Source organism: Vulpes lagopus, chromosome 1 (assembly GCF_018345385.1).
Source record: "Vulpes lagopus strain Blue_001 chromosome 1, ASM1834538v1, whole genome shotgun sequence".
Classification (NCBI taxonomy): domain Eukaryota; kingdom Metazoa; phylum Chordata; class Mammalia; order Carnivora; family Canidae; genus Vulpes; species Vulpes lagopus.
In genome coordinates, this window is record NC_054824.1 from 29,290,949 (window position 1) to 29,304,179 (window position 13,231).

Sequence of the window (13,231 nt, forward strand, 5' to 3'; positions counted from 1 at the left end):
GAACCTCTTCTCATGTGAATGTTTTGTCCCATAGGTATGGGATGAATTGCCTTATTCAGTTTGAAGATTTTGCCAATATAAATGCCTTTCGTCTCCTCAAGAAATACCAAAACCGATATTGTACGTTCAATGATGATATTCAAGGTAAGCTGGAAAGGGGAGTGAAGATAAGGACAGGAGGGCCCAGAGGCTCCCATGAAGTTAAAGAATAAGCATAATGGGGACAATTGAATCAACTGGGAGGGTGGGAAATTGTAGACCCTGAGTGAGGTATTCTTTTTTTATTTTTTATAAGATTTTATTTATTTATGAGAGATATAGAGAGAAAGAGAGAGAGGCAGAGACACAGGCAGAGAGAGAAGCAGGCTCCATGCAGGGAGCCTGACGTGGGACTCGATCCAAGGTCTCCAGGATCACGCCCTGGGCTGAAGGCAGCACCAAGCCGCTGAGCCACCTGGGCTGCCTGAGTGAGGTATTCTAATGTAGTATTACCACAAAGGATTAGATCTGAGTGATAGTAAGCACCATCTCATGGAACTTTGGAGGAAGACAGCCAAAGTGAAATGAGATGAGTGCCATTGGAAATGAGGTGGTCAAAGAAAAGTTTAAATGAGGATGATGTTTCTCTATTCATAGAGTTTGTATTAAGGACAAATAATCATTTGTGAAAGTGCCCTGTAAAATAAAATGTACTTCACAGGTATAATTTTTAAAATTCACTATGCTTTAAATTTATAGTGTGACATAGCTATATAGATATAATGTGTTTAAAAATAATGAGTCTCTGTATCTTTTGGGGCACACTAAATTAGTTGGTCAAATCTTTCTTTTCCCCAAATCCTTTGTGATGTTATCACATTATTACTTTAGTGCCATTTTCATGACAAAGATGCTTTACATTAATTCAACTTTGTTTTCTTCCTGTGTTATTAAATTTCTTTTTGAGTATTTATTCATGAGAAGTGAGTATTTGGAGGATTTCAGAAGGGTAGTAAGAGTCTAATTTTACAGAGCTATAGACCTTCCTAGAAGATACATGTATAATGATAGCATGCCTTCAGTGCTACAAACAAAGATTTTGTAGACCGGTGTCTGAGTCATTTACCAGTTCATTTTGCAGTGGTCTCTAAAATACTCTATATTAGGGGCACCTGGCTGGGTCAGTTGGTGTAGAGTTTGGTGTAGAGCATACAACTCTTGATCTCGGAGTTTGGAGTTTGAGCCCTATAATGGGTGTAGAAATTACTTAAAAATAAATAAATAGCCACATAAACTATTGAGCAAACTGTCCTTTCTTTAATACTCTTATCTTTCAATTTTGGGGGTCCCACAGAAATGTCCATATAGAAGTTAAAGACCAATATTACATACTTTTGAACCATTATGCAGAATTGATAGGCATCAGAGTTCGGTTTAAGATAAAAAGAATGCTAAATCCAAATCAAACAAAATGAGTATTTTGTAATTAGGATCAGAGCTCCTGTCAATGAGGAGTAGGAATTTAGAGGTCAAGGTCTGGGCTGCATCAGAATTAAAGTCAGGAGCACAGGAAATCTGAGGCAGATGCTAAGCCAAGTCCAAATAGCACTGCATGTGCAGTCGTTCTGTAGGATTCACCACAGAATATTCCCCCTTCTACCCAGTGGGTCACCAATGTGAAGGCATTAATTATTTAATTTTTCACCCCAGTTAATCTGTCCTAAAATATAATCTGCGTAGTTACCTATTTACACATAGGAATTTTAGAGCATTTCTGACTTAGCCAACAAAAAGACAGATTTGAGAAAAATGGCCCCAGTCTCTGGCTAGAGAGAACTTTTGGCAAGTTATTGGGGTTCTGATTAGAAATGACCAAACCATTCTGTACATTTCTCCATACCAAAATAGTGTCTCTAATGATACTTTTTCCCCATGTGTTTCTATTTTACCTTTCTAACCTTATGTTTTTACCATTTTGCCCACAATGTAATACTTTCCCCACTGTGGGCATAAAAATTGCATTTCAGTGCCAAGGAAAATAATTATGTAGCTATTTAGCTATTACAGCCACACCATGTAAATAAATGTTTCACACCAAACTCTTGGGAGAACATTTTTCTTTTCTTTTTTTAACAGATGCGTTAAAGATAGTTTATAAAAAGTATTTGATTTTAAAAATACTTACAATTCTATATTAGTGACCTAAAATAATTTTAAATGATAGACAATTTGGTTTTGAATAGAGATTTGGACTTCAATGCAGTCTAACTATAAATTATTTTTAGCTGAAAAAGTGCTGGCTAAATCTATAAATAATTGGACATTTAATAATATAATCTAGAGACCATCAGAATTCAGCAAATTCAGATCAAAATAATAAGGTCTCATCCTCTGGTATTTAAAATCAATTATAAAAAGAGGTGGTTGTTCTCATAATGGCCTCCTTGGAATGGCTGCTCTCTAACATGACATTGTAATTATTTACATAGGAGGTTTAGCCATAATGAACTAGTTTGGTTATTAGGATTTTTTAAAAATTAGGTAAATATAGCTTGATCTTATACTAAATGCTTTGATAATCGAAAAGATCAAAATCAAATTTGATAGAAGACATTTTTCACAAAAGAAGGAGCTTTCTGGTCGGGATGCAGTCTAGCTCCATGGAGAAATCGAATAGCTCCATGACTGTTAACATTAAAAAGATGAAAGCAGAGATTCCTAAGATAAGAGCTTTTTTATTCCCATTGCTTTCCATACACAGCTTTAGATAATATGGTCCTATGAGGTAAATCTTTATAATAAGACATGGAATAAAAGCAGCAGGCCTGGAGAAAAGAATCTGACCAACAAGCCGGTATTCAGAGTACAGCATGACAATATTGAACTAAGTATTGGCTCCTGCTTGGATGAGGGTCAGCATGCCAGCTGTGCATCCGGCACCATGAGCATTATTCCAAGCAGCACCATGCTATGGTCAGTGCTTCTTTTTCACCCTGTGTGCTACTACCCATGAGGAATCTGGACACTAAGGGTATGCTCGATAGGGACAGGCAGGTAGAAATAAAGATGCTCTTAGTGGATCTGATCTGTAAAAGGTATCCCCAGAAGAAGCCCAATATAATCACTCATAGAGTCACATATCACAGTCCTGGTAGGGCAGTCTTCACTACCCTGCTTAGCTTTGCTTGGAAAACTTCTAAGCCAATAAGAAAAAGATTCTCCTAATGTCTTCCCTCGTAGTAAGTTGATTGTAAGTTTATTAACTTAATCCTATTTAGTCCTGGAGTTCCCAAGTGTACCACGATTAGTGTAACACAACGTTGTAGGCAGTCCTCTTGTGCACAGCCAGCTCTCAGTAAAGACAACATTCCTATGGTCACAGTATTCTTTAGAAAGTAGTGAAATGGGGGATCCCTGGGTGGCTCAGTGGTTTAGTGCCTGCCTTCAGCCCAGGGCATGATCCTGGAGACCCAGGATCGAGTCCCACATCGGGCTCCCTGCATGGAGCCTGCTTCTCCCTCTGCCTGTGTCTCTGCCTCTCTCTCTGTGTCTCTCATGAATAAATAAATAAAATCTTAAAAAAAAAAGAAAGTAGTGAAATGCATATGGGATTGTTGTATCTCTTGGTCAAAATATATTCATTGTTTTCAGAGTCACCACGCTAAGACCTACATCCTACTCCGTTTCTTATTTTGTGAGATTTTGTTTAGAGTTGACCTCTTCTTCTCGCCTTCAGAACTACCTCAAATTGACCCCTTTTTTGCCTCATTTATTGTCATCAAAAGTGTGTACTTCCATGCCTTCCTCAGAGCAATATGCTGCCTTTCTCCCATCTTCGAGAATATCATCAACATGGATAAACTTCTGTTTTGATGGTGTGTAGTTTCGAAGGTGTCACCCTGATGTTTTCCTGCTGCTGGAATTTTCACACATTCTTTCTTCTCAAGGGCTCTCTAGGGCCGTATGTAGCCTAGGAGACCATAATTTTTCACTTCATTCAGCTCTTTTTGGAAAATTACAACTGTGTACCCCTGGAACATTGTTTCTTCATTCCATAGGCCAGCGTCTTTTTCCACTTCTCTATGGCCCTTTTCAGTTAGTAAAGAACCACAGTTTTTTAGTGAAGAAGCCCAGGCAGCTTTCTGCAACTATGGAGGACCCACTGCTTCCTCTGAGTTCTAGCTGCCCCTCTGCTTCATTAAGCTGCAACTTGATGGCATGTTCTGATATCTCTTTGTGTTCCATGGCACCCACTAGTAAACGAAGTGTTAGAAGCAACATCCAGAAACAGTTTTTTCTAATACCTTCATGATCCAATTTTCGAGGACAGGGCAAGGCTGTCCCAAGAGTTCTGCTAAACTGAGCTTGCATTTTAGAAACATATTTTCAGCTGGTACCAAATGCATACCTGGTGCCATACCCAGGAAATTCTGGAGCAAGGAGCAAGCAGCATGAGCAGGGCAGGTACAGAGCCAGTGAGTCCAGCATCAGTTATTTAACTTCTTTGGAACCTGGCCTATCCGCACCACATTTTGGGTCTGGCTCTTTGGCACTGAAAGCCAGACAGGAACAAACCTATATTCTATAGGATATAGGATCCTATATCCCTCTCCAGGTGGCAGGTGGCGCAGCTGCCCCCCCCCCCCCCCCAAGGCAAGGGATGGGGAAAGGATTGGGCTCAAGGAGGGTCCTGGCCACCCATTACTATCTCTGGAATGCAATCTCTATTGCAATGTTTTTTTTAATAGCAAAAAATGAGAAGTCCTCTAAAATATGTTATTAACATCGTATGTTAGTCACAAGATATTTTTAAGTGTCAGAAAGTATGTTAAAATAGTAGGCATGGCGTGAAATATTTTTTTGCAAATTAAAATTTTCTTTAATTTGCATATATCAGATATAGAAAACAGTTGTACAAGTATTCATCAGAATGTTGAAAATGATCCTACCCAGGCAGTAGGATTAGAAGTGATTTTTTTTTAGTCTTTGTCAATCTGGATTTTAACTGTTTAATGCATTTGTTACAATGGGCATGTATTTATGAATACATTTTTTCAAGTGTAGAAAGATAGCACATTTTACTGAGTTGTTGAGCCATAACACAAAATTACCTGAAGTATAGTCTTTTGTTATAATACCAAAAACCCAATGCTTCTATTAGTGTTCTTTTCAAAGTGGTACTGTCATTACTTTATATTGTAATTTGGCATTTGCTGTCATCTCTTAGAAGAGTCATTTTTCATGTTATCCTTAATACCAGTTATATGAAGGAATATTAGATATAACTGTATCGTATAAGAGAAATTAAATGGAAAACAAAGGGAAAATAGTATTCGGATGACACTCCTCTTATTTGTAGATTCTAAGTTAATTCTCAGTTGATTTAACATTAATCCAAAGTACTTTATTTTATATCTAGATACCATAATTACATTCCCATGTATTTCTCTCTCTCTCTCTTTTTTTTTTTTTTTGGTTTTGTTTTTTGTTTTTAAGATTTATTTATTTGAGAAATAAAGAGAGACACAAGTGGAAGGAGGGGCAGAGGGATGAGGGAGAAACAGACTCCACATTAATTGGGGAGCTTGACACACGGATTGATCCCAGGGCCTCTAATCATGACCGGAGCTGAAAATAGATGCTTAACCAACTGAGCCATCCAGGCTCCCCCAGATCTCCCCTGCATTTCTGCTAAGATGTCTTTATACTAGGAGACAAAAACTATTCAGACTATTTTGTTATATTAGAATTTATTTTATCAAATATTTCTTTTAAAAATCAATACATGAACTAGAATGCAGGAATATTTTATCAGATATTCTTATTACAAAAGGATTTATTTATTTATTTATCTATTTATTTATTTATTTTTACAAAAGGATTTAATAGAAAAGAATTTTTTAAACATACTTGGCTTTCCTAATGGTGAAACCAGACCAGTTTGAAAAAGCTCATTAGAATTAGTGGGTAGCTTCTTTTCCTGTGACTTCAGCTTCTTTGTCTCTACTGCCATTAGGCTATATCATGTTTAAATTGCTTTCTTTTTTTTAAAGATTTTATTTATTAATTTGAGAGAGAGAGAGAGAGCATGAGCAGAGTGAGGGGTAGAGGGAGAAGCAGACTCCCCACTGAGCAGGGAGCCTGATGTGGGGCTGGATCCCAGGACCCTGGGATCATGACCTGAGCTGAAGGCAGATGCTTAACCGACTGAGCCACCCAGACACCCAAAATTTAAGAAAATTTAGGCTTATTTAAGAATTTCTTTAATTCTTAAAATAATTACCTTGACCCAACATTCTTTCCTCCAACAGTCCTTGTCATTCTTCCTATAAAAATAAAATATTTTTCTTGGCCCTGTTTCCCTCCTGCCCCCATCTCCATTTTCATCTCATTATTTTCTTATTTAAACTTTTCCAAGGAATACTCCACATCTGCTGTCTCTATTCTTCATCTTTTATTTATTCCTCAGCATGCTGCCCTTCAGCTTTGGCTTTAACATATATAACCAAAATAGCTCTCTGAAAGGTCACCATGATGTAATAATCGTCAGATCCAGTAGTTATTATCATTGCCTTTCTTGATTAACCTTTCTACTGTTTATCACTACTTCTTCCTTTTGGTTCCATGGTACCATAGGCTTTCTTGCTTCTTCTACCTCTTTGATCATTTTCTTACTTGGCCATCTTCCCCTATATCACATTCTTCTGCCCTTATTCCTTAAATGTTTATATTTATTTTGGGTTCTCTCCTTTAGCCACTCACTGAATAGTGTTGTCAATCCACATGACCTAAATACAACTACATGTTTTCAAATTCCAGATTTTTATCTCTGACCTAGATTTCTATGCTGAGTTCCGGACCTGTATATCTAACTACCTTCTTGACATTTCCCCCTGAGCAGCACATAGACAGGAAGCACAAGCTCACAAGTTCAAAATTGAACTCATATTTTCCTTGCAAACTTTTTCCTAGTCACCCAAACAAGAAAATGTATGATTATTCTGGACTTTTCCTCACCCATTCTATGCATTTAATCATTAAGACCTGTTGATTTTTATCTCTTAATTATTTCCTCCCTTTCAACTTGCTTCTTTCTTGGATTGTTACAATATCCTCTCTCCTCAATAATTGCAGTGATCATCAGCCCCCAACTCTCAAATTACTCCCCCACTGCTCTCTGAATTTAGAATTTTTTAGCCATGTTACCTATAATTATAATTATATAATTTTATAATTATACAGTTTATAATTTTAGTTTTATTTATGTATATGATATATGTATACATTATATATTTATATGTATATAAAACAATATATACAGTTATTATTAGTATGTAGTGGAAGAGCCTGCATGATCTTATCCAACACTTCAGCATCATATCATGCAGCATTCTAGTAAGTTGTGTTTGTTTCAGCAGTACTATACTACCTACAGTTACACATGTGTTCTGTGTCCTCTCTCTTACATTTTGGAAGGCTTGGTAAACAAATGGAGCTTGTATTCTAGGTCTTTACTGTAAGATACTTGATTGAGCCATTTTCTTAAGGAAATCCTCCATAGCAGTCTGGTTTTGTTTTCTCTCTTACACTGCTCAGATTCCACAGAAAAGATTGTTTCAGTCTCTCTCTTGATGTTAGCTTTCTGCTAGGATGAGCTTTTTGCCAGTATTCTTGGAGCCAAGTAGGGGGAAGATTGGAAGTCTCTATATTGAGTATGTTAACTGGCATTTAACCTTGTTTCAAGGTATAGCACCCTTGCAACCAATTATCCCTGATGCCTTACGGTTGTGCCTCATGTCTTACAATCCAGATATGGTCTCTAGAAAATAAACCTCTGGTTTTTTAAATAAACCTCTGGAGTGTAGAGGGTCACCTATCTGCTAGAAGGTCAGGAAAATGGATCTAGGTTATAACTACTTCTTCACAGATTTTTTTTTTTTTTAAATTTTTTTTTTTAATTTTTATTTATTTATGATAGTCACAGAGAGAGAGAGAGAGGCAGAGACACAGGCGGAGGGAGAAGCACGCTCCATGCACCGGGAGCCTGATGTGGGATTTGATCCCGGGTCTCCAGGATCGCGCCCTGGGGCAAAGGCAGGCGCCAAACCGCTGCGCCACCCAGGGATCCCTTCTTCACAGATTTTTGAGTAGCCTCATGTTTTACATCTCTTCTTAAATCCCCACTTTCAGAGGTATTTGGTGCCTCCGTAGCCAGGTCTTTTGATAATTCTGCTTTCTCACTCCGATTGTTTCTAGGCATTCCCATGGCTGGCCAAGAACTCAGCCTTTTTGCATCCACTGTCTGTTGCTATCTGCCCATCTGCCTTCTAGCTTCTAGCAATTTTGTTGCTATCCTCTTGTGGTTTCTTGATTTTTTTTTTTTTAATATCCTTTCTGTTGTTTCAGTAGAGTTTATTGGGGAGAGGGAAAACTAAATTATGTGTTCAATCCCCCATTTTGACCAGTCCTCCCTGCTTCCGTGTCATGCTTGCCCTGTCAGAAATCCTGGACCTCTCACGTTATTTAATACTGTGTTTGAGTAGCACGTACTCCTAATACTGTAGCCCTGCTCAAAAAAGTTACTCCTGCTCCCCTTGCTTCTGGTGCTGTCTGAACTACTTATTTAGTAGCACATGAGGAGTTTAACTTGATTACTTATCAGTCTCCTTTGCTAGTTATATAGTAATTCTAATCAGATTTAACAAATTACTGCATTAGTAGAGGTCATTCTTTGATCAGTGTTAAATATGAAGTACTCTAAAAGTCCTAGTACAAAGATAAACTTCAGCCTGTCTTTGTCTGCTTTACTAAAAATTTAGTTTTCAATCTCAAAAATTATTTTGGAATAATTTGTTACAAAAACTCAGCATTTTTATGAGATATCATCTTGCCACATTTACTCCTTTGACTTTGATTTAAATCAAAGTCGTACCAGGAAGTAGGACTAGGACATGTGCAAGAGTCATGCTCAATTAAAAAAAAATAAACAAAAAACCCATACATATAATTATTACAAAAAAATAAATTTCAGCTAACATGTCAAAAAAAGGAATCATGCTCAAATTAGCTTTTTGATAGTGCTAAAAATATCTTTTTTATTTTTATTCTATGAAGAGAACTTTAGATGTTTCATTATTGCCTCATGAGATGTTGTGGAATATATATTTAAATAGAAGGCACTAACATCTAACGTAAACAGAGATGTCTTTTATCTTACTTGAGATGATATGTACAAACTTAAAACATCTTGGCTTTTAATACAGAATGATCCAGCATAACCATATAAAAATGTCACCACATTATAGTTTGGATCTTTTGAAAGATTTTATTCTACTATTCTTAAATGCCCAGTTCTATTTAAAGTCAAAACAATAATACAAATACAGTGATTGCTTCAACTTTGATTCTTCAGCTGGTTAAATCTTGTGGTTCTGATAGAGGCTATAGAGACCCTAAAATGATAGAAGTCTCAGAGTTGGAAGGGAGCTTAGAGTCCCTCAAATCCAAGCTTCTGGTCAGTTTACTTCAAAAAGCCTGAGAATGAGATAACTTGAGCTAGTATTAGTGAATAGCTACTTGTATAGTGACTGGATACTTATACCTCTCTAAAATTATTTTCTTCTATTTAATAGTTCCTGTAAATACCATGGATGTAAGAGACAAACCATTCTGATCCTATTGTAATGTCTTTTCTACACAGATCAGCCATATTTTTACCTAGGCTTTTATTTTATTTTACTTATTTTATTTTTTATTTGAATATAGTTAACATACAATGTTATGTGTTAGGTGTACAATGTGGTGATTCAGCAACTCTATTTGTTATGCTGTGTTCACTATAAGTGTAGCTATTGTCTCTCACCATACAACACTATTACAATACCATTGACTGTATTTCTTCTGCTATGCCTTTTATTTCTGTGACTTATTCATTCTATAACTGGAAGCCTGTATCACCTACTCTCCTTCCTCCATTTTGCCCATCTTCCCTCTCTGGCAATCATTAGTCTGTTCATTCTCTGTATTTATAGATCTGATTCTGCTTTTTTTATTCATTTATTTTTTTAAATTCCACACATAAGTATTTGTCTTTTTCTGTTTGACTTTCTTCACTCAGCTTAATATCCTCTAGGTCCATATAGGTTGTCACAAATGGCAAGATCTCATTATATAGCTGTGTGATACCATTGTGTGTGTTTGTGTGTGTGTGTACATAGACATCTTCTTTATCCATTCATTTATCAGTGGATTCTTGGGTTGCTTCCATATCTTGGCTGTTATGAATAATGCTGCAATAAACATAGGGATGCATATATCCTTTTGAATTGGTGTTTTCATTTATTTGCAAATATATCTGATAAGAGGTTAATATCCAAAATATGTAAAGAACTTCTACAAATAATACTTATTTGCATAACTTATACTTATTTGTGTAATAACTTATATAAAAACTAAATAATCTGGTTAAAAATAGGTAGAGGATCTGAATAGACATTTTTGCAAAGAAGACATACAGATGGTCAACAGTGAAAAGCTGTTCACCATCACTCATTATCAGGGAAATGCAAATCAAAGCCACAATGAGATATAAGCTTATACCTGTCAGAATGGCCAAAATCAAAATGACAGGAAATAATAAGTATGTGAATGGCAAGTATGTGAAGAAGGAGGAACCCTTGTGCACTGTTGCTGGGAACGCAAATTGGTGCAGCCATTGTGGAAAACAGTATGGAGAGTCTCCAAAAAACTAAAACCACAAATACCCTATAATTCAATAATTCCACTACTACATATTTCCCCAAAGAAAACAGGCTTTCATTTTAAATGTTATATAGGAGAGTTGTCTCTACATAACGTATCACTTACCACAGTTTATTATAATGATGCCTCAAAATTCAAGCATTTTATTTTCGTGATTTATGTTGTGTTTCTAAATAAAAAAACATGCAAGTGACACAGGTCTTCAATAATTATCGTTTATCATGATCTTATTTATGACTACCAGATTCTACAAGAAAGAAACAACCAAAAGTTTGAAAAGAACAAACATACTAATGGTGAAATGCTTCATTCATCCTTGGTACTTGGCATATATGACACTTCATCATTGTGTCATTCATCAGACCTAGTCTAAATCTATTTTTTTATACCAAATATGGATGTTTAAAGTTTAATTAAGCTTTGCTACCTAGGTGAGTGATCTAGGAACCATTATAGGTAATGTGTTATGTAGAGGAGTGAAAATAGATGACAGAGCTGGGAAATACTGCAAGAGGGTGCAAAGTTTTACTTCAGACCTGAGCCAATAAAGAATTTGAGCTATGAAATTATGTTTAAAAGCAAGAAAACTGCTCTGTGATCTGTGAAAGCTTATATGCCAAAGTAGTAAAAGTAGTACTGGTGAAGTTTCTATGACCGTGGGGCATGATGAGGAAAACTCAGTCTATTATCCTAAATAAATTTTACATTAATATTGTCCAGCACCTTTGGGATCCACCAATGATTGTTATAGGTTTAATTGTAATAGCCAATTAAAGGACACAATAACACCAGATTTTAATTGCTATTGTCTGTCAGTTTTTAAAATTAAAGATTTAAAGATCAAATTCCAAATGTATTGGAAACGTCATTACTAGCACAACCATTATCAGCAAGAATTTACTGCACACCTATTTTGTATAGACGGGATTAGTAGTAGGTTTCAGGGTCCCTAGAGTAATTAGGTGGAAGAATCTAATAGCACTTAGTACTCTTTAGTCTCACACAGTAGAACTATTTTACATATGAGGAAACTGATAAAATAATTTTTCTAGGAGCACCTGGGTGACTCATTCGGTTAAGCACCTGCCTTTGGGTTCAGGTCATGATCCTGCAATCCTGCGGTCCTGAGATCGAGTCCTACATCGTGCTCCCTGCTCAGTGGGGAGTCTGCTTCTCCCTCTCCTGCTACTCTTCTCCCGCTTGTATGCACTCTCTCTCTCTCTCTTTCTCTCTCTCAGTCACTCTCAAGTAAATGAATACAATCTTTAAAAAAACAAAATGAGGGGATCCCTGGGTGGTTCACCGGCTGAGCACCTGCCTTTGGCCCAGGGCGTGATCCTGGATCGAGTCCCGCGTCAGGCTCTCGGCATGGATCCTGCTTCTCCCTCTGCCTGTGTCTCTGCCTCTCTCTCTCTCTTCCCCTGTGTCTATCATGAATAAATAAATAAAATCTTTTTTAAGAAACCCAAAATGAAAAAAAAATAATTTCTCTAAATTCATCTAGCTAGTAAACAGGTTGACCTGGAATCCACATAAGAATTCAAACCCCATGCTTTTATTCATTATATCACATTAAGTCATAGCATCTTTTTGGAAAGTCATCAAGAATAGTGGAGAGTTGCTGTGTTAAAATATTGATGTCCATAGCCTGAGAATTTCACGTCATATGTGAGCATGAGGTCAGACAACCATAGGTTCCCTTTCTGTACCAGTTACCTTGTTGTACAATGAATTCAAGAGACAAATAAAGATTCAAGACTTTGAATTTGGCAGGATCTGTTTGAGGATCATGTAAGGCTATTTCTTGTTACAGGAACAGCGTCTGTTGCAGTGGCAGGCATTCTTGCGGCTCTTCGAATAACCAAAAACAAACTGTCTGATCAAAAAATACTCTTCCAAGGAGCTGGAGAGGTACTTGCCTTATACAATACTTACATTATCTTAAAGTGATGAACAGAATTTATCTTAATCATTCACTAATTTGAAGTTTAAGGTATTTTTTCAAATTTTCAATATATTGCAGCTATTTATTGAAAGATACCCCAGTTAAATATTGAGGTATATTCATTTATCATAGGAGACTTTAGCATAGAGATATAGTGACACTTTTCACGTCTTAAATTTCTGAAATTATCGAATGGTGGCATGGATTTTTGTTTTGTGTGTTTTGTGGGAACAAAAAAGTTTCCAATGTGTGATTATGTATAAAAGCTTTTAAGTTTTTAAGCTATTATATCTGATGCTTTTAGTGCCCTCCAGTGTCCCATATGAAAGTTCTCTTAATTTGATTCACAAATCAGTGTACACATATATAACTATATTCAAGTTTTTAAGAAAAACATATTTGAATTGGAGACTTGTGCATTATAACTGTTCACATGCAAAAGAACCAAAACGTTCACAGTTGCTGGAAGGAGAAGGCATGGAGACAAAAGTAAAAGTAGGCTGTTTTTGTTCTCTTCTGCTGTGAGTTAATCATTTGGAAGAAGAA

At 36.4% G+C, this 13,231-nt stretch overlaps 1 protein-coding gene and 1 pseudogene across 1 annotated transcript in view; one reads left to right on the forward strand and one right to left on the reverse strand.

Moving 5' to 3' along the window:
• ME1 (malic enzyme 1) overlaps nt 1–13,231 on the forward strand; it is a 196,219-nt gene that overhangs the window by 150,136 nt on the left and 32,852 nt on the right. Inside the window, exons 7-8 of the mRNA XM_041752514.1 lie at nt 35–144; nt 12,554–12,651. Of these exons, the coding sequence (XP_041608448.1) occupies nt 35–144; nt 12,554–12,651 (208 nt within the window). The remainder of the gene's footprint in view (nt 1–34; nt 145–12,553; nt 12,652–13,231) is intronic.
• On the reverse strand, nt 1,833–4,350 carry LOC121471628 (annotated as a pseudogene).